General features: G+C 39.2%; 1 protein-coding gene across 4 annotated transcripts in view; it reads left to right on the forward strand.

The window, feature by feature from the left end:
- UBE2D2 (ubiquitin conjugating enzyme E2 D2) overlaps positions 1–17,242 on the forward strand; it is a 49,644-nt gene extending 32,402 nt beyond the window's left edge. For 2 of the 4 annotated variants that reach the window (XM_043520150.1, XM_038412769.2), the window contains 2 exons: positions 11,727–11,820; positions 14,000–17,242. In XM_043520150.1, coding sequence (XP_043376085.1) covers positions 11,727–11,820; positions 14,000–14,045 — 140 coding nt within the window. In that variant the 3' untranslated portion in view covers positions 14,046–17,242. Of the gene's footprint in view, positions 1–11,726; positions 11,821–12,592; positions 12,740–13,999 lie in introns of all 4 variants that reach the window. The other 2 variants (XR_006283108.1, XM_038412768.2) reach the window with 2 other exon arrangements.
- The last annotated feature ends 2,123 nt before the right edge of the window (positions 17,243–19,365 follow it).

The following is a 19,365-nucleotide window of genomic DNA, read 5'->3' on the forward strand; positions in this document are numbered from 1 at the left end:
GGATGAGGGACTCTGTGTTGGGGGGGTGGGGGTTGGGGTGCAGATGAGGACTTTGGGGTGCAGGAAGAGGTTTGGGGGGCTCAGGGCTGGAGCAGGGGATTGGGGCGCAGGGATGGGATGCAGACTTGCCTTTGGCAGCACAACTGGGGTGCAGAGGCAGGCTTCTCACCTGTCCTGGTCCCGTGCTGCACCTGAAAGGGCCAGCAGCAGGTCCGGCTCCTAGGCAGAGGTGCGCAAGGGTGATCCCTCCCTAATTCAATGCACAGGTACTGTCCTCTGGGAATGAGTCAGGGTTGTATAGTGAAGGAGACTGTTTGTAGGACTTCTGCTTCCTTTGTTGAGGAAACTGGAAGATGTATAGTGAATTTGGCAGGATGTTGAAGGAAGAGAGGATGATCTCCTGGTTAAGACAGCTGAATGTTGCCTTGAGGAATTGGTTTCTATTCCTGCATCTGCCACAGAGGTCTTGTGATGCTCTCGCCCACAGACACCGTTCTCCCGCCCCACCAAGCTCCCATTGGCTGGGAATCGGAGTGCAGTGCTCAGGTTGGGGGCAGCATGCGGAGACCCCATGCCCCCCTGCCTAGAAGCCGGCCCTGCTGCTAACCAATTCTAGGGTTCAGTATGGTGTTGGAACAGGTAGGCACTAGCCTGCCTTAGCTGGCTGGCCCCACCAACGGGACTTTTAATGTCCCGGTCAGCGGTGCTGACCAGAGCAACCCAGTGCCTTATAACTGAATCGCGACCTGAACTTCGAAAAATGCTGATCTAGGGAAACGTGTATGCTCACTGCAGATAAATGTTTGAAAAATTTAGTTGCCATGCTCTTAACAAGTTTCTATTGAGCATGTGTAAGCTGAGGTTTTTCACCATTCCTATAAAAATCTTCCCAAATTTGGCTGACATTACAGTAATCCCTTGCCAAATTTCAGTACGGTGGTACTGGCACTTCTCAGTGAGGTAGTTGTAATGTTTTTAAGCACAGGCAAAACTTTCCCCTAATCTGTCTCATAAATAGCTGAACTGTTAGCTGGAGATCTCACTGAAAATACATTCAGCTCTTGAGGCAGATATGTCATGAAAAACTTCACCCTAAATGATTGGTTTAAAAGAGTTTAGACCCTATTTTCCATTTCTGATACTGAAAGTGCTGGGCAATCTTTACTGTAGGCATTACTATCTGCCCCACTTATAACAGAATTTCAGTAATGATCCAAGATTTTGTTCACTTTTCCTTTGGCTTGAGTTATCGGGAACATGAATTCATGAGGTTTTTTGCATCATTCTGTTAGAACATTTAGCTAAGGCTCTCAACTAGAGCTCCATGAAGTTTGGGGCCTTCAGGAAAATGCTGTTTCTAGCTAGCTCCTGAAACTTTCACCTTTATACTCTTATTGCTACAGCATTTGCAGTGGGTGCAGCTGTCCCAGTAGGGAATGAATGTCATGGTGGTCTGACATTGAAATTCAGAGCCCACTGAGGCCCTCAAGAATAGGATCAAGTTTGTTAATTATATCCAGAAACTTTTGGGAGGCCTCTGGGAGAGGTGGGGAGCATGGAGCACTTGTAAGATAATCTTAGCAGCTCTCCTCTGAAGTGGAGAAAACTGCTGCATTGTACGAATTGGAGCTTGTATGTTGTCTTTTAGCCCCACGTAGAGTGTATTACAAGAGTTTAACTGGGGGCTTGATGGACATGCGCACAAGAGGCTGGATACTCACTTTAGACAAATGAGCATAGTATGCCAGCAACCATTAAAAAAAAACAAAAACCTATTCCCCTTAAATTCCAAGACTCTGATTCCAGGATTGTTATCTTTGATTGCAAGTCCTCTTAATTCATGACATGGTCAGTAAACCTGTTCACTTTCCAAATGTAACTTGGATATGGCCAGAATAGCACAAATGTATCTTAACTGGGTGTAGGAGGGTTTGGAAATATAGCTAAAAATCTAGTTGCAAGGGAGGCCTTCATATCATGCAACCATTTGGCTGGGATATGGGAAAGGAATCTGTAAGCTTATAACTGATATTGGAGGTGGAACAAATGGTGAGACCATAGCCAGATTCAACAGCACTGGGATGGTTTTAAGTTACTGTCGATAGCGGGCAAGTGTAATTCAGTGTAGGCAGAATAAAAATAGCTTGTCCTGAGAAGAGCTGATGAATGTAATAGTGCTCTGCTACTTTATCACCATACTTCTCTGTATTGGGGAAACTTGTTTCCAGTCTCTCTAGTGGACAGCAGCAGGAAAAAGGCTTTAATAGGATGGGGGATGGCAGCTTTAAAATTCCTTTAGACAATTTGAGACTATCAGTTTTTTAAACTGATACAGTAGAACCTCAGAGTTCTGAACACGAGAGTTACAAACTGACAGATCAATCACACACTTCATTTAGAACCGGAAGTATGCAATCAGGCAACAGAGACAAACAACAAAGAGCAAATACTGCACAGTACTGTGTTAAATGTAAACTACAAAAAAGGGGGGGGGTTTAAAAATTGACAAGGTATGGAAACAGTTTCTGTGCTTGTTTCATTTAAATTAAAATGTTTAAAAGCAGCATTTTTCTTCTGTAAAGTTTCAAAGCTGTATCAAGTCAATGTTCAGTTGTAAACTTTTGAAAGAACAATCTTAATGTTTTGTTCAGAGTTATGAACAGCCTCCATTCCTGAGTGTTAGTAACTCTGAAGTTCTGCTGTATGTTAAATGAGGGAGAAGGAGCATGTCCAACCTAAACCTCCCTTGCTGCAATTTAAGCCCATTGCTGCTTGTCCTGTCCTCTGAGACAGGACAAGAACAGAAGAACAGTTCTTCTCCCTCCTCTTTATAAAAACCTTTTATATACTAGAAAACTGTTATGTCCCCTCTCGGCCATCTCCTCTCCAGCTAAACAAACCCATTTTTTTCAATCTTCCCTCAGAGGTCGTTGTTTTCTAGACCTTTAATCATTTTTGTCACTCTTCTCTGGACTTTCTCCAATTTGTCCAGAACTAGACAAATACTCCAGTTGAGGCCTTATCAGCATGGAGTAGAGTGGAAGAATTACTTCTCATGTCTTGTTTACAACACTCCTGCTAATACATCTTAGAATGAAGTTCACTTTTTTTGCAACAGCATTACGCTGTTGACTCATATTTAACTTGTGGTCCACTATGACCCTAGATCTCTTTCCACAGTACTCCTTTCTAGGCAGTCATTTCCTGTTTTGTATGTGTGCAACTGATTTGTTCCTTCCTAAATGGAGTACTTTGCGTTTGTCCTTATTGAATTTCATCCTGTTTACTTCAGACCAGTTTGTCCAGATCATTCTGAATTTTAATCCTATCCTCCAAAGCACTTGCAACTCCTCTCGGCTTATCGCCTGCAAATATTATAAGTGTACTCTCTATGACATTATGTAAATCATTGATGAAGATACTGAATAGAACCAGATGCAGAACTGATCCCTGCAGGACCCCACGCATTATGCCCTTACAGCATAACTGTAAAGCACTGATAACTATTCTCTGGGAACAGTTTTCCAACCAGTTTTGCACCCACCTTATAGTAGCTCCATCTAGGTTGTATTTCCCTAGTTTGAGACTGTCATGTGAGACAGTATCAAAAGCTTTACTAGAGTCCAGATATACCACGTCCCCCCCTATTCACAAGGCTTGTTACCTTGTCAAAGAAAGCTATCAGGTTGATTTGACATGATTTGTTCTTGACAAATCCATGCTGACAGTTATCACCTTACTATTTTCTAGATGTTTTTTCAAATTGATTGCTTAATTACTTGCTCCATTATCTTTCCAGGTATAGAAGTTAAACTGACTGGTCTGTAATTCCCTGGGTTGACCTTATTTCCCTTTTTATCTTTTGGAATCTGTCCTGTATTCCATGACTTTTTTCAAAGATAATTGCTAATGGCTCAGATATCTCCTCAGCCAGCTCTTTGAGTATTCTAGGATACATTTCATCAGGCCCTGGTGACTTGAAGACCATCTGAGTAATTTTTAACTTGTTCTTTCCCTATTTTAGCCTATGGTCCTACCTCGTTTTCACAGGCATTCACTGTTAGACGTCCAATCTCCACCAACCTTCTTGGTGAAAACTGAAACAAAGAAGTCATTAAGCACCTCTGCCATTTCCGCATTTTCTGTTTTTCCCCCCTCATTGCGTAAGGGGCCTACTCTGTCCTTGATTTTCCTCTTGCTTCTAATGTATTTGTAGAATGTTTTCTTGTTATCCTTTATATCTCTAGCTAGTTTGATCTCGTTCTATGCCTTGGCCTTTCTAATTTTGTCCCTGCATACTTGTTTGTTTCTATTCATCCTTTGTAATTTGACCTAGCTTCTGCTTTTTGTAGAACACTCTTTTGATTTTTAGATCATTGAAGATCTCCTGGTTAAGCCAAGGTGATCTCTTGCAATACTTCCTATCTTTCCTATGCAGTGGGATAGATTGCTCTTGTGCCCTTAATGTCTTTGAAAAACTCAATTGTTTTTCCCCTTAGGACTTGCTTCCCATGAGATCTTACCTACCAAAACCCTGAATTTGCTAAAGTCTGCCACCTTGAAATCCATGGTCTTTATTTTGCTGTTCTCCCTTCTACCATTCCTTAGAATCATGAACTCTACCATTTCATGATCACTTTCACCCAAGCTGCCTTCCACTTTCAAATTCTTAGCCAGTTTCTCTCTTTGTCAAAATCAAATCTAGAACAGCCTCTCCCCTAGTAGCTTTCTCCACCTTCTGAAATAAGTCTCCAATATATTCCAAGAACTTGTTGGATAATCTGTGCCCTGCTGTGTTGTTTTCCCAACAGATGTCTGAGTAGTTGAAGTTCATCACCATAGATAGATTGCTGTGGTGCTGGAGGAGTCTCTTTCTTGAACAGGTCATCATGGGACCTTCATAACGAAGTATTTCCTGCACTCTGAATGGAAGCACTTTGACTCTGAGCTGAAAGAATTTACCCTGAATCATATCCATCTGGGTTTCATTTTATTCCTCATCACTGTGCAGAAATACAACTCTAATTGACAGTAATTTCATTTTGCCATATTCCTGTTCAGATGGCCTCTTGATAATCTCCTCATGAAATTGTTCCTGAAAGGTTAAATTTGTAAACCTAAGTTTGAAAGCCTGAATATTTTCACACTCAAATTTGGTGTTTGCTAGGCTTGTGGAAGGTTGTTTTGAATCTGTTTTTCCTCTTCCCTAGTGACTGTAACATCATCCAGAAGGATTTTGGAGCTACAGGCTCTTGCCTCTTCTTTTTCCTTATGAAAACTATAGTGAAATATCATTAACTTGTTTTGTGTACCGTCCCTATACATGAGAACTTACTTAATGGTAGCTTGCTTTAAGTAAGCATGGCTAAAATATCTGGATTCAGATATAGTAGGTTGAGCCTACTATACTCTACTCTTCCCCTATTTTTTTTTTTTTTAAAAAGCAAATTTAAAGTAGACTACATTCCAATTTATAACTCTCTTGAAAGTTTCAAGTCAGGAAATTAAGTTGTCCTCACAATTGAGCATATTCCCTCAAATTAAGAAACTGCAATTTTTAACACTCGGATTCTTTGTTGTGCTCAAGTTGGTATTGCTTAAAAAGAAATAATTTATATTGAACTGAATTCCGCCACATGCATCAAGAATACTTCTTTAACTGATGGGAGTATAGATAGATAGGCTAAGACAATGACAAGCTATGTCCAGTATATAGTGAAGATGGTCTAATAAGAGCCCATTATCTTTCTGAATGAACCTGAACCATTGTTTTAGAATTCAGAAAATTAGGGCAGTATTCTCCATTCTCACTTTTTTTTAAAACAAAAAGAACCTATTGATTACAGTGTAGCCTAAAACTTGGAGGCATAAACAAGATTAGCTAAGGAAAATAAAGGCACCTAGATAATCACCCCATTTTTTGGGCACTGTGTCCTGTATTTGTGGCATGACAGTTGGGACATGTAGTATCTTCTAGGAGTAAAAGTTCTGTCCCTTAGGCTATATACAGTGTATAGGCTTATCTCTTACAAAAGTTAGTCTCCTTAGTGCATGAGCCTCAAACTTTAACAGGCATTGAACTCTCACTTGCAGAGTAGGAAGACAAGCTGGAAAATATAGTCTTTAAGAACCTGTGATGGCTTCAGTGGTAGAATGGAGGAGATATGCCCATGATGTCAGGCTGAAAGCTCTACTTAAATTACATTCATGACTTAGTAAATAGCACAGCCCATTTTTTAGCATATTGAGTATCCTAACTATATATACCCAAACTCAAATTGTAACAGGACAGGGGATGTAGATAAGAGTTGATTGGGCTTTGTGAAGGGAGATGAGAGCTAGGGCCCAACATAAAATCCATTTGAAGTTTTCCCCCTCTGTATTTTTAACTCGGGTACTACATGGCTTGATTATTAAGTCTGGTACAGCTGTGCTTGAGACAGAACTGGAAGGGTGGAGGGAGGAGGTCACTTTATGCCTACTCCAGACCCAGGGGCCATTTTGGCTTCTGGAGTGCACTGTCTCAAAGCTGCCAACAGCCCCAAGGGAGAAGTCTGCGAGCCAAGTTGCTGAGGCACTTCAAGCACTTATTGCTCCTCGGGACTTCCCCATGCTCCAGGAATCCTCAACTGGTCAGTTAGGCTACAAGTTCTCTCTGCTCCTAGAATGGTGCAGTGGGATCTTGCTGGAGCCAAGAATCTTATCCCAATTTCATCAACTACTTGAAGGTGCAGTTCTGCTCTTAAAAATAGTCCTAAACAAGTACTGCGGAGCTCATATTTCTATAATGGATTTCTGTATCAAATTTTCACCTGCCTGAAAACACAATCTGAGATATGCACAGGATAGAAGGAATTGGATTCTCATTATTACTTAAATTGCAGTCAGCTGTAATTCTGTGGTGATATGCAAGACAGCACTACAGAGATGATAAAACTGAGAGCTGGATTCTATTTCAACAGTATAGTAAACTCTGAAATTGTAAATGGAATGACTAAGTACATAGAGAACCTTAAGAGATATACTTCCTAACTTCTAAACATTACACTTTAGAGGGAGAAGAGTCTTTCGCCTCTTTACTCTTAACTTTCATGGCAACAGTAAAAAGTCCAGGTGAACTAGAATGCCTGGCAATGGAAGAGGATCTTGAAATTGGTATCCCACCATATTTCAACACTGCCTAACATTCTGGGGTACATTAACACCTGGCCATAAACTAAACTGGACAGAAGGCTGTAACAGTGAGGAGTAGTACTATATCTAAAGACTCCATAAAATCTAGTGGTAGAGATTCTGAGCGGAAAGACCAGATGAAGTTTATAGATAGAAATTCAAAGCTGTTAGAATACAAATTTAGTTAAGGTTACACTGCTAACCTTCTAATCAGAAAAAAAAAAAGTGAGTGCACAATACTGAGATTAAATAGGCAGCAATCTAAAATGGTAGTAATGGAGGACTTCACCTACTTGTATATAAGCTGGTCACATTGGATGTGATATAGAGAAGCAATGTTGTGACACCTTAAATGATTTTTTTAGAACAGCTAGTTCCAGAGTATGAGGAGAAGCTACTCCTTAGTCCAAAGTAATACACAAGATTTGGTTCAGGAAGTAACTATAGTTGAGCACTAGGTAATAATGACTGCAGCATAATTAAATTCCTCTTTAGTGAAGAAAATGACAGAAACTAGCATGCTAAACTTTAGAAGGGGAGCAAGGGGGATTAAAGTTGAATTCCCTCCAAACAAAAAGTAGGGAAAATAGTCATCCTTGAAATTGATATGGAGATTCCTTAAATGAACCATAAGTGTCACAAAAGATGCCTACATTTAACAAAAAGAAGAAAGGGAAGTGGAAAGCCACATAGTAAACAAATATGGATAAATAGCTGTGTTCAAGAGGTTACTTGAACAAAACTGTTCTTTCAGAAAATGAAAGCCAAACCTAGTGAAGAGAAGAACACTTAACTTCAGTAGGCAAAACACCTAGGAAGGAAATTAAGAAAGCTAAAATGGACTATGAAGAGCAAATAGGCTTTTTTACACGAGCTAACAAGAATGTACCAGCAGCAGGAAGCTTACAGAAGTTTACAAGTTTATAGGAGGTAGCCTGGATCACTAGAGATTAAACAGAACAATTGAACAATAAGGATATGGTAGGGCAGCCAAATGACTTGTTTGCATCAGCCTTCACCACTGAGTAGGGTTGCCAATTTTGGCTGGATGTATTCCTGGAGGTTTCATCATATGTCATAATCTTTAATTAAAGATTAATCTTTAATTTCTGGAGACTCCAGGACAATCCTGGAGGATTGGGAACCCTACCATTGCAGTTTCAGAGAGATCTGCTCATCTCAGGTATTGAGGTGCTGTCAAGAACTGAAGTGCCTGCACCAACTTGATTAAAGCACAAGTCGCCAGGTTTGTCTATATCCAAGAGTTCTGAAAGCACTTAAGAATGGCAGTGGCTAAGTGCTAGCAAACCAAATGACCTCATTAAAACACTACTCTGCTGAAGGATTGGAGCATGGCAGATGTGTAGGTTTGCCTTTTCTTTAAAAGGCCTAGAGGCTATATTGGGATTAAGACCAACAAAAAGTTAACAATGGTGTCCTAAGGTCCTATACAAAAAACAATGTCTGTAGTAATGAATGATCTACAAAATCAAGACAAAGAATAAGGGAGAAAAACTTGCAAATGTCTTGGTCAAAGACCAACCTAACCAACTGATGTGAACGGGCTGCATAATGGCAGATGAAAGTCTTAACAAATGCACAGTGGTGCAAAATGGAAAAACCTGTTCATGAACCTTGCTGGGTACTAAATTGTCTAACAACTTAGGTATTTGGGGGGAAATCTGAAGATCATTGTGGACAGCTCAAATCAAACCTCTGCTGTTGCAAGGATTAAAAGGTAATGTTAAAATCCTTAGGGGAAAGGGATGGACAACACTGAAAATAAAGCTACTATATAAATCAATGAGATTACCTCACCTGGAATATTGCGTTCTATTCAGGTCACACTTAAAAAAAAAAAGGGGGGGGGTAAGGGGGGCTGGGGAAGTGGAATAAGTTGAGGCAATGAGTGACTACAGCCAAGCAGAAACTTCATGTGAAGAGATTGAAAAGACACACTACTTCAGAAAGGAGGCGAATAAAGGGCTTGATATTCAGAACAATGGCATAGAGAAGATGCAACTGGCACTGCTTTTCACCATCTTATAACAGCAGAATAAGGGAACATTGAATGAAATTGGAAAAATTGATAAAAGGAAATACTCTTTCACATAATGTACATTTAGCCTATGGAACTACAAGGTATTGAGTTTAGCAGAATTCTGAAAGGACTGGATGTTTTATGCATAACATCCAGATCTTACAGTAATAAGGATATTAGTTTCTTTGGAAAGGATAAACCATGTCATGTCAAGCTGACTTCTGACATGTATTAGTCTGCTTGAACGGGAGGTATTTTTCCTATTCCATAACTGCCTGCTATGGGATTTCTTGTACCTTCCTCCAAAACATCTGGTACTGACTGGGCTGTCAGGATATTGGACCATTGGGACCACTAGTCTGAAACAGTGACTATTCCTGAACTTTTAAAGGTTTCTAAAATTGCATGTACAGATATTGATAAGGGTGCAGAAATTCTGTTAATGCAGAATACTGTTTAAAGGATTTTGTTTCCTGAACATAGTGTGTCCAATGAAAATTCAACTAATCTCTTGGAATATCACAGGTATTATAACCCAGAAATGTCTGAAGAGTGACCTTTAGTAGACTGGTAACATGGTGCTGGAGGAAAAGAGGCACTAATCTAACCCAGAACAAGAAATAGGTTGATCTTTTCAGAGACCCCACATCTGCAGGAATTTATCCAATACAGAACCTGAATTTTATACCAATCAACAAATTTGTTCTTTCCTAAAATATTTCTAGAAACCTGGGATTATAGTTTGACACTAATGTACCCCACTAGTAAAGAGTCTACCATAATACAGTGAAAACTGCATTAACTCAAGCATCTGTGATCACTTCTTGTTCTCTCATCCCCACCCAATACAACTTGGCTAGTGAAAGCACCTGGCCCAAATACCTGGGATCATTTCTTTTTTCACTCTAGCTCTGAAGTTCATCTTTAATTTGTCATGCTAAGAAGAATGTGAGAAATCCATCCTACTCTTGCACTCAGCGTATGGGACAACAGTATGTGCTGTCTTGTAGAAGACCCTTTTGTACAAGGAGTTTCCAAAACCATCATGGAGCAAACATCAAATAGTATGATTAGAAAAATATTTAATTTCATTTTGCACTTCAAGCTGCTAGTGTAGATACAAAGTTTAAGATTTCACAGCACTGCTAATGTCGTGTCTAAACTTGCCCAGAGCAGGCCTTGTGTGTAGTAAGACTCCTTTTGTTGCTACCATGAATGGAGCTGAGCTGGTGGTAGGAATTATGGGGCATCTGGGAGGCAGAGGGAGCCCTTGTCTATACTACTGTGGCAGCATCAAAGGATAAGATGGACAAGGTCATAGCAAGATGTAAAGATGTGTATTTTTAAAAACTTGCTTAATATTACTCCTCTGTATTAATAAGTTCAAGGTTTTTTTTCCTGCTTGTTTTTAAACCTCAGAAATATCAGAATGTCAACTCTGTTCTTTCCTGGCTTTGCTGGAGGGCCTATTGGCTGTCTCAGGCTATGTCTAGTCTTGGAAGATTAGTCATATTAAAAAATACTTGGTGAAAGTTTTAGCAAATGTCTTTAAGTACGGCTTTGCACTTAGTTCAAACAGGGAAGGTTGTGCTACATTCTAAATATGACTTTCCCTGTTTACACTTGATGCAGAGCAGTGTTTTAAAATTGTTTAAAACATGTTGGCAAATATGATCCCTCTTCCTATTCTAGACATGGCCTCAGTTGTCTAATCTTAAGTTTAAATGAGTAGCAATATGGACAAAGAATATTGAAACATTAAAATGAAGTTGTGAACAGTTGGTCTTAAAATCTCATCCCCTTCTCGGTTGCTCTTTCACTCTTTGACTATGTCATAACATTAGTTCTCCAAAAAGAAAAGGAGTACTTGTGGCACCTTAGAGACTAACAAATTTATTTGAGCATAAGCTTTCGTGAGCTACAGCTCACTTGAAGTGAGCTGTAGCTCACGAAAGCTTATGCTCAAATAAATTTGTTAGTCTCTAAGGTGCCACAAGTACTCCTTTTTGCGAATACAGACTAAAACGGCTGCTACTCTGAAACCTGTCATTAGTTCTCCAGTTATCTTCCAGGCAAGTCAGGACCTAAATTTCTATTAAGTGGTGTGGTTTTTTTGTTTGTTTTTAAATCTTGTCTTAAGACCTTTCCGGCAATTTTATACATATTTGCAGTTTTTTTTAACTGCATGACACCTTTTTAAAGGTGATTCCAAATTGTAATTGAACCGTTCTGTGCAGCTGTCTCCATACTGTCCTGGTGTACTCAAAATTACAATGTTATGGTCCTGCAAAGCCTCAGTTTAGGTACGAAATGGTAATTACTTTAGTATATAAAGTAATTTGGCTAAATTTTCTGGAATTTACTATTCATTAGTGTTAATGTCTGTTTTGTTGTGGTGGTCACATCTTAACTCCAGACATCAAGAGTTAAAATAGCAACCAAGTAGGTTTACTTTCTACAGGTGTTTTCAGCAGCACTTAAATTCTAATGCAATGGTTTTTTTTCTCTCTAGTACTTTTGTCCATCTGTTCTCTGTTGTGTGATCCCAATCCAGATGATCCTTTAGTGCCTGAGATTGCACGGATCTACAAAACAGATAGAGAAAAGTAAGTATGGAAGCCAAAAACCTGTTAAATGCTTCAGTTAATGTGAAAACAGAATCTGTAGTTGGAGCCAGAAGTAAAAGAAAATGGGATTACTTTACAAAAAACTAATCTCTGAATTTGTTAAAGTAGTCTTGATCAGTTGGAAACCGTGGTCTTCTAAGGATATTGCTTAGAAGAGGCACTGTAGATACAGTGCACACTGACACTAGTCTTAATATAGTAGTACCTAATGGCATTGCTACAGGGAAGTTTATATTTCTAGTTCGTCTGTATTGAGGGACTTCTAAGTAAGCCATTAACCACCCCCCCCCAAAAACCCAAAACAAAACAGTGTACTAATTTCTCAGCCCATAAAAAAATCTATATCTGTTTAGTTGCTTTAACTACAGGTTTACCTTCATGATTGATACCCTGATAAACCTGTGAAAATCTCACAAATGTAATCTGTACTAAGAACCATATTTTATACAGATTTTGCAGCATCAGTTTGAGTTACACACTTTAAAAGCCCTTCACTGTCTATGCTTCAATTCTATATAGTCGGCAGAGGAGAACAAGTTAAACGCTATTACAGGAGCACTAATGTTCTAGATAGTGGGACGTGAACACGGAGGTAACCAGTACCTCTGATTCAGCCTCATTGACAGCGCACTTAGGGTGCAAGGGAAGGATAAGAGTGGTAGAGAGATGTGGGGAAGACTTAAAAGCTTTTAAGGAGCAAATTGCAAAAATTTAAAAAAAAATTGCATTAATGTAACTCAAACTGCTTCAGTTTAAAAGGGAACTTCTTGTCTGAGCAATTGCTTGATGATGATGATTGTAAAGTAATTCCCCACCTTGAGCTGTTCCCACTCCAGAACTGATCAGCAGTTCCCTTATACGACCATCTAATGAAGTCAAGACAGCACTTCAGCAACCTGTGAGTAGGGAGGGAGGTGAAATTAAGCAAACTTCTGGATAATATGTTTGATAATTCAGAAGCAGATACTGGACAAAGTCAGTGATTCTTGTCTGCCATCAAAACAGCGTGATTAGTATTCAGCAGTTCGGCAAGAGGTACAACTGTAAAAGTGACAAATCCACTGAATATATATTCCGTTCTGTTTATATATTTTGGGAAGGAATATGAAAATATATTACTCTTGTGCTATCAACACATTTGAACTTGGCTTTTGAACAGTTTAAACAACGTTTAAGTTAATATAATGGGTTGTCTAAGTAAAACCTGTTACGTTGCAAAGAACCATTCTTGGGTTAAGTTGACTAAATAGCTTTATTGAAACAAAGATCCAGATGGAATTCTGTATTATAAGGTGGCCAAGTGTCCTCTAGCTAAAAGAATGCACTCTACAGAGTGAAGTGTTTGCAAAAGAAATCTCACTTTTTTGTGACAGGTGGAATTGAGATGTCCCAAATATTAGTAGTGCATTGAACATGATGATGGTATTGCAGTTTTTACTGAAGACTCTATCCAAAATGTCCTGTGTGCATAATTCCTGATCCCAGTATGTGCACTAGGTGCAAAAAGACTGCAGGATTGGGTCTGTAAGGAGCAGGTTGCTCCTTAAAAGTTGAAAGTTGTCATGGCCCAGGTTTCATCTATCTTTTGCTCTGTCAAAATAGTCAACTATAATAGCTGGAGGCAAAATAAACAAATGCTGTAACACTGTTTTGAATCTGGCAATATCTTGCAGCTCAGCATCTATGGGAAACTTACTTTTTCCTTACAACTGACGATGACTGGAGAGAGAGCAGAAGCAAAACATTGCAAAATAGTTATTGCATCATACTGAGCTTTTAGACTATTATGAAGATAAAATTTACAACAGTAACATACTGTTGCCCAAAGATAATGGTTAGAAAACATGTAAATTTAAGTCTTCCTGTCAAAACACTAGATCTCTTATGCAATTCTGCCCCAAAGACTGTTTTACTGCTGCTTGCTGAAATAATTATAAACATGGCAAAGATTACTCTCTGCCCTGATAAAGGGTTAAGTTGTGTCACTTATTTGCATGAAACTTTATTTTGCTCTTCAAATTACCTGACTGAAAGCTCTGATGATGCTGAAGAGAACTTAGCTTAAAGGCATGTGTAGAACATTCCATTGGAGTTAAAAATAGCTCTTGCATTTGAGTGGATGATGTATGTTAAGCAAATCTTCTTTTTATATATACAGGTACAACAGAATAGCTCGGGAATGGACTCAGAAGTATGCGATGTAATTAAAGAAATTATTGGATAACCTCTACAAATAAAGATAGGGGAACTCTGAAAGAGAAAGTCCTTTTGATTTCCATTTGACTGCTTTCTATGAGCCCACGCCTCATCTTCCCCTGTGCACATGTTTACCTGATACAGCAGTGCTGCGTGTTGTACATACTTGGAACAACAAAATAGAAATACTGTATTCCCCGTACCAACATTGACTCCTAGCAAAGAAGTGTGTGTGAAAAGCCAGTTCTTCAGTCATAACTTAGTTGTGAGCCTAAAAGCATTCCTTATTGATTTAAATTGGGTAATAAAATGAGGGGGGAGGAGTGGTGGGTTTCATCGTTTTCTGGAGACAGTTCACTGACTTGTGGGAGGATTTTTTTTTAAATGGAATCCTTTTAAACTCATAACAGTTATGGAAAACCAAGGTGAAGAACTCAAAGCTGTTTCTGTATTCATTTTATTCTGAAGGATCTACATCTTAGGTAAAAATTACGACCAACAAGATTAACCTGTACCCACATCCTGTGTCTAAGGTCTAAGTTTAAATGGTCAACATTTAAATGGATCGGAGCTATTAGTGCATCAAGTGATGTTGATTTATTTCAACTCTTCTCTCCCCTCCCTCATACTTTTTTGGTTTGTATGTGGTTTCTCAGTTAATACATAGCTAATAGCTCTTATTTTTCTTAAGTTTTTTTTAACTGCTTAGGTCTTTCTGGATGTAAGGGTAAAAATTCATTTGACAGAAAACTCGTGTATATTTAAAGACCCAACTGCTCCCCTGGGGCTTGTACGTTCAAGAATGATTAATCTGTGTAATAAACTGATTACTACAGTCATTACATATAACTTTGTGTGAATAGGCTTTTAATTTTAAAACCAGTTTGTTACAGGCTAAAATTAATGGTGGCTTGTCCTTAAATGTCTGCATTCACAAACAGTTGCATTTCAGAATCATGGAGCAATTCAGTTTGCATCAGAAAAGGCTATTCGCCTGAACAAGACAAACGTAAGGTTAAAGCACTTACATGAACTCAAGAGATGTAGTGTGCCAGCAACTTGACTGTTAAACCAAAAAAGCAGTTTACTTAATGAGGATCTGAGCAACATTTTACAAAACCTAATGGTATTATTCCCACTTGCATGGGACTTAACACAATGCATATGTAGGTAAGTGAAACCTTATGTAACTAAAAGTAATGGATGTAAAAGGGTAAAAATGATCAAACACATCAGCACAAACGTTCATAAAATGTAGCTTTTACATGCTTACTTTGCACTAAACATTTGCAAATGTTCATTTGGTTTTAAATTGTACTTGTATGTGTCTTATTTGAACAAAATCTTCACTTGAATTCAGTGAAAATGTAGTTTGAAATTTTACTTTGTAAACGAGTGTATTTGCCAGCAACATTCATGTGAAATAGGTGAGTCTGCAATTTTATCTCCTTTAGTATAATTGTAAACCAAGCCATCAAAATGAAGGAGAGGCTATAGTCTCCAGCCACAGGGGTCTGTCCCATCCATTTTCAAATGCATCTTTACACTCTTGCACAAATGAGGAATAAATGTCCACTGCGTTTGGTCTAAATTTGTTCCACTTGTCTCATCTCTCAATGTCCTTGGTTTATGCACATCTGCATGTAAATGTTAGCAGCCTCTGGAGTTTTCTGTGCAGCAGGCTACAGGAAAAACTTGCATATACAAATGAGTCTTGATAGCAGGCACATGGTAACTGCTAGGGTTTACACTTGGAGATTTTTATACTTATTGCATGGGGAAAAAGCGAAGTGTTCTGATTTAAAATGGCTCTGAAACAGAGCAGAGTTTCACTTGCAGAGAACTATAGAATGTATGGCCATATATTGAACAGGTGATGTGCTAAGAACATAGAACACTTATTGGAAAAAGTACAGTGGTGAACAATTTTATGTGAAGTAACTTGCACTGAAAGGACAAAAGAACTTGGGAAAGGCTTGCACTATTGAAGCATTCTCTAAGAGCATGATTGTATTTGCCTATGTTCATCTGCTATTATGGCCATAGAAGAATGAGCCATAATGGGGGCCAACAAACTGGGGGCCTTATATCTAATAGTAATATTAAAAAAAAAAAAAAAAAAAAAAAAAAAAAAAACTCCAGTGTTAACTGGAGGTTAACTGCTGGTACCCTACTGTGGCATTTGGGGGAAAGCACAGGGTAATGTGAAGTCACCAGCACAACTTCCTATACCATGTTTGATCTTCCTTGCCACCTTCAATGATAAGGATAACTAAACAATTACTTGCCTTTCACCACATATCTGTTTTGAGTATCTTCTATAAAGTCTCCACAGTCTGCTGTAAGTGCCAGAGAGTGGAATATATAATCTAAATCCTTTTTATGTGGTCATGGATTAAATTACTGATAAAGACCAAAGTGTGTGTGGTGGGGGAGAGATTGAGGGGCAAGGGTAGAGGGTTATAAGAAGAGATGGAGAAACAAAGGGAGCCTGTTTCAAAGCTGTGGATGAAGTTCTTGCATGGTCAGTTGTGATAGGGTGGCAGAAGTCTGTTCTAGGTAAAAATAGATAAGATCTAAGCTAATGCAAAATCACAGGGGTGTTCAGTCTTCTGCAAAATTCCAGCTTACAAATGGATATCATCGCTTGTAGTAAAGTGACTTCTACCCTCTGTAGGTGAAGTGAAGGCTTTTAATCTATTGGGACCTGAGTTCATGTAACCGCAGGTGTGAATAGCACCTTGTGTAGATGTGTGCATGTTGTATTCTAGCTAACTCATTTAAAAATAGCAGTGAGGATGCTATGGCATGGGGCTTCAGCATAGTTACACATGTACTTGTGGAGGCAAGCAGGCTTGTGCAGCCTGTGCTAAAGCCCATTCCATGATGTTCACTTAAATTAGCTTGTGGCAAATTGGAGAACAGATAACCAATAATGTCTGTCTACATGGGCTTGCATTCACATCCCTGGCTACAAAGTAGACCTATCCTGAAGCATTACATGTTGCAAGAAGCTTTTGTTTCTGGGTTATTTTGCATCAGTTTGCCCAACCAAGCAGCTAACAGAGCTTGTCTTGACTTTACAGTTCCAGTTAACTAATTCACTTTAACTGATACTACTGTGACTTATAGGGCTGTACCTTCAGAAGCACTCTCCATCTAACAGTTCCCATTTTGTTGGGTGCTAATTATGTTTACTTATATATTTAAAAAAAAAATTGGCCACATTGTGGGTGTCTACAGCCAGAGTTTTCAAGAAGGCTCAAAGATATCTGATTATCGAGCTAATCGCTTAAATGTTTTTATGAAGACTGGGATATACTGCAGTAAAGCAGATGAAAGATAAATGGTTTCAGATTGTGAACTGTCACTAAAACGTCATCCAGCTCTCTTAATTTCGGCAGCCTCATGAAATCATCTGCCAATTCTCTACCTGTAGTTTTAACAATGTGTTATGTTCTATAATTGTAGCTCCTGAGAATTCAGTCAAATTGGTTCTTTATTCTGTCACTTCTGTTTAAATCTAAATCACACAGTTCTGGATGCTGAATTGTGAAAACTCGCTTTACAGAAGAACTCTACTCACTTGGTCTGTTGTATTAAATGGTTATAATGATATAGTCTGAATTTAAATGTGGAATACTTGTCTTGGAATGAATCTGGATGTGTTTTCATCAGGGTTTTTGGGGGTGGGATAGCTTAAAACAATCCTGATTCTTAAACCTCTTCACACTGGGATTTGCTTTTAAAGAATTATATTTAATATCTTTAAAAATCTGGGCTTTGGTTATCTAGGCACTGCTACATTTAGCATTGCAACACAACTGATTTAGGAGCCTACAATCATTTTAAAAAGGGGCTTAGACACTTCAGTGGGATATAGTCCTAAATTCTTTTGAAAATGAGATGTAGGCTTCTAAATCAGCTGTAGCTGTGCTCTGTGTTGCAATGCCAAATAAACTTACAAATTTTAGCCTAAATCTCTTCAAATCTTCCTTGTTATTTAACTTGAGAGGATCGGATTTGTGTGTAACAGGATGAAATTGTTTGTAGAATAGGTTCTAAACTTTAACACAGGTAATGTATCTGGTATCCTCCAATTTGTTCCTAAATTGGGGGACACTGCTGCGCTTTTTACCAAACGGTAACTAAAGGATAATCTGCTCTGGCACTTACAACTGAGACTATTCCATAATTGGGCTGATACTCTAAAAGAAGCTGCATGTTTGAGTGGGTGTTTAGAGACTTTCTATTAAAATATTGTCTGTGCTAGTCAAGTAAATGTACCATAAAATGTCCTTGTCAGTGTCCATCTTTCCTCATATCCACCACTGTATTAGAGTAGGTGTTAAACAAATGGTGGTTTCGCCCTTGCTACTGCAGGCCAAGCGGTAGTGGTTTCCACGCAGGCTGCAGCAGCCAGTCACAGACATATGTCCTGCCCTACTTGCCTTCTCCATGATCCCAGTCCATGTTCCTACTGTTTAGAGCATTTAAGCAGTTCCAGTGATGCCCTGTTGACCTGGCGTTTTGATGACGTGGAGAACAGATCATATGCCTCTTTGTCCCATTGCACTTCGCCCACATGCACTTGTGGGAGCAGCACTAGCTGCCTGCTCTGGCACCTGGGCATGTGAGAGGTGCAGTGGAAAAGTCAGTGCATCTTTGCTCAGAGCAGTTAGGAATCTGACAAAATATCGCTTTGCTGTAGAGAGTTTGAAGGGCATGACACAAGCTTCGCTGCTGCTGACAGTGAATGTAATTACACTGCAGCTAGCAGAGGCCTGTGGGTGACATATTATTCTAGCAGAGGATGGCAACTTATCTTCAGTAACATCCTAGTTCCATAACTTTAAACAATGAATAACAAGCCTGTCTTCTCTCTTCTGCCCCCCCACCCCTTCCCTGCCCCCTGCTCGCGTTAGCTACTCCGAAGCTCTTAAATTCCCTCGCCTATAGATCCCTACCTCATACATTGCCCCTGTCTTAATACTTTTAACCAAAATTGATTCTTCTCCCCCTCCATCCCTTCTGTGAGTCCTGAGCATTTTTCACGGTTGGGGTTGTAGATGGAAGTTTGTTCTAGGTGACCCCTTCTGCCAAAGCTACAAGAAGGAGCAAGACTTTTTTTTTTTTTGACTGATCTAAGCTTATTCTTGTGGGGAATTTTAAAAACCTGCCATTTTAGTACAATCTTGAGCATTCTGGAGGTGCAAAGGCCAAACCAGGCATGAATAACAGCAGCCACAGATGGAGTACGGAGGGAAATCCCTATTGTCACTGCCCCTCTGAATCAGGAGTATGTTCATAAATCTGCATGTGTGATTG

This window comes from Dermochelys coriacea, chromosome 8 (assembly GCF_009764565.3).
Source record: "Dermochelys coriacea isolate rDerCor1 chromosome 8, rDerCor1.pri.v4, whole genome shotgun sequence".
Classification (NCBI taxonomy): Eukaryota; Metazoa; Chordata; order Testudines; family Dermochelyidae; genus Dermochelys; species Dermochelys coriacea.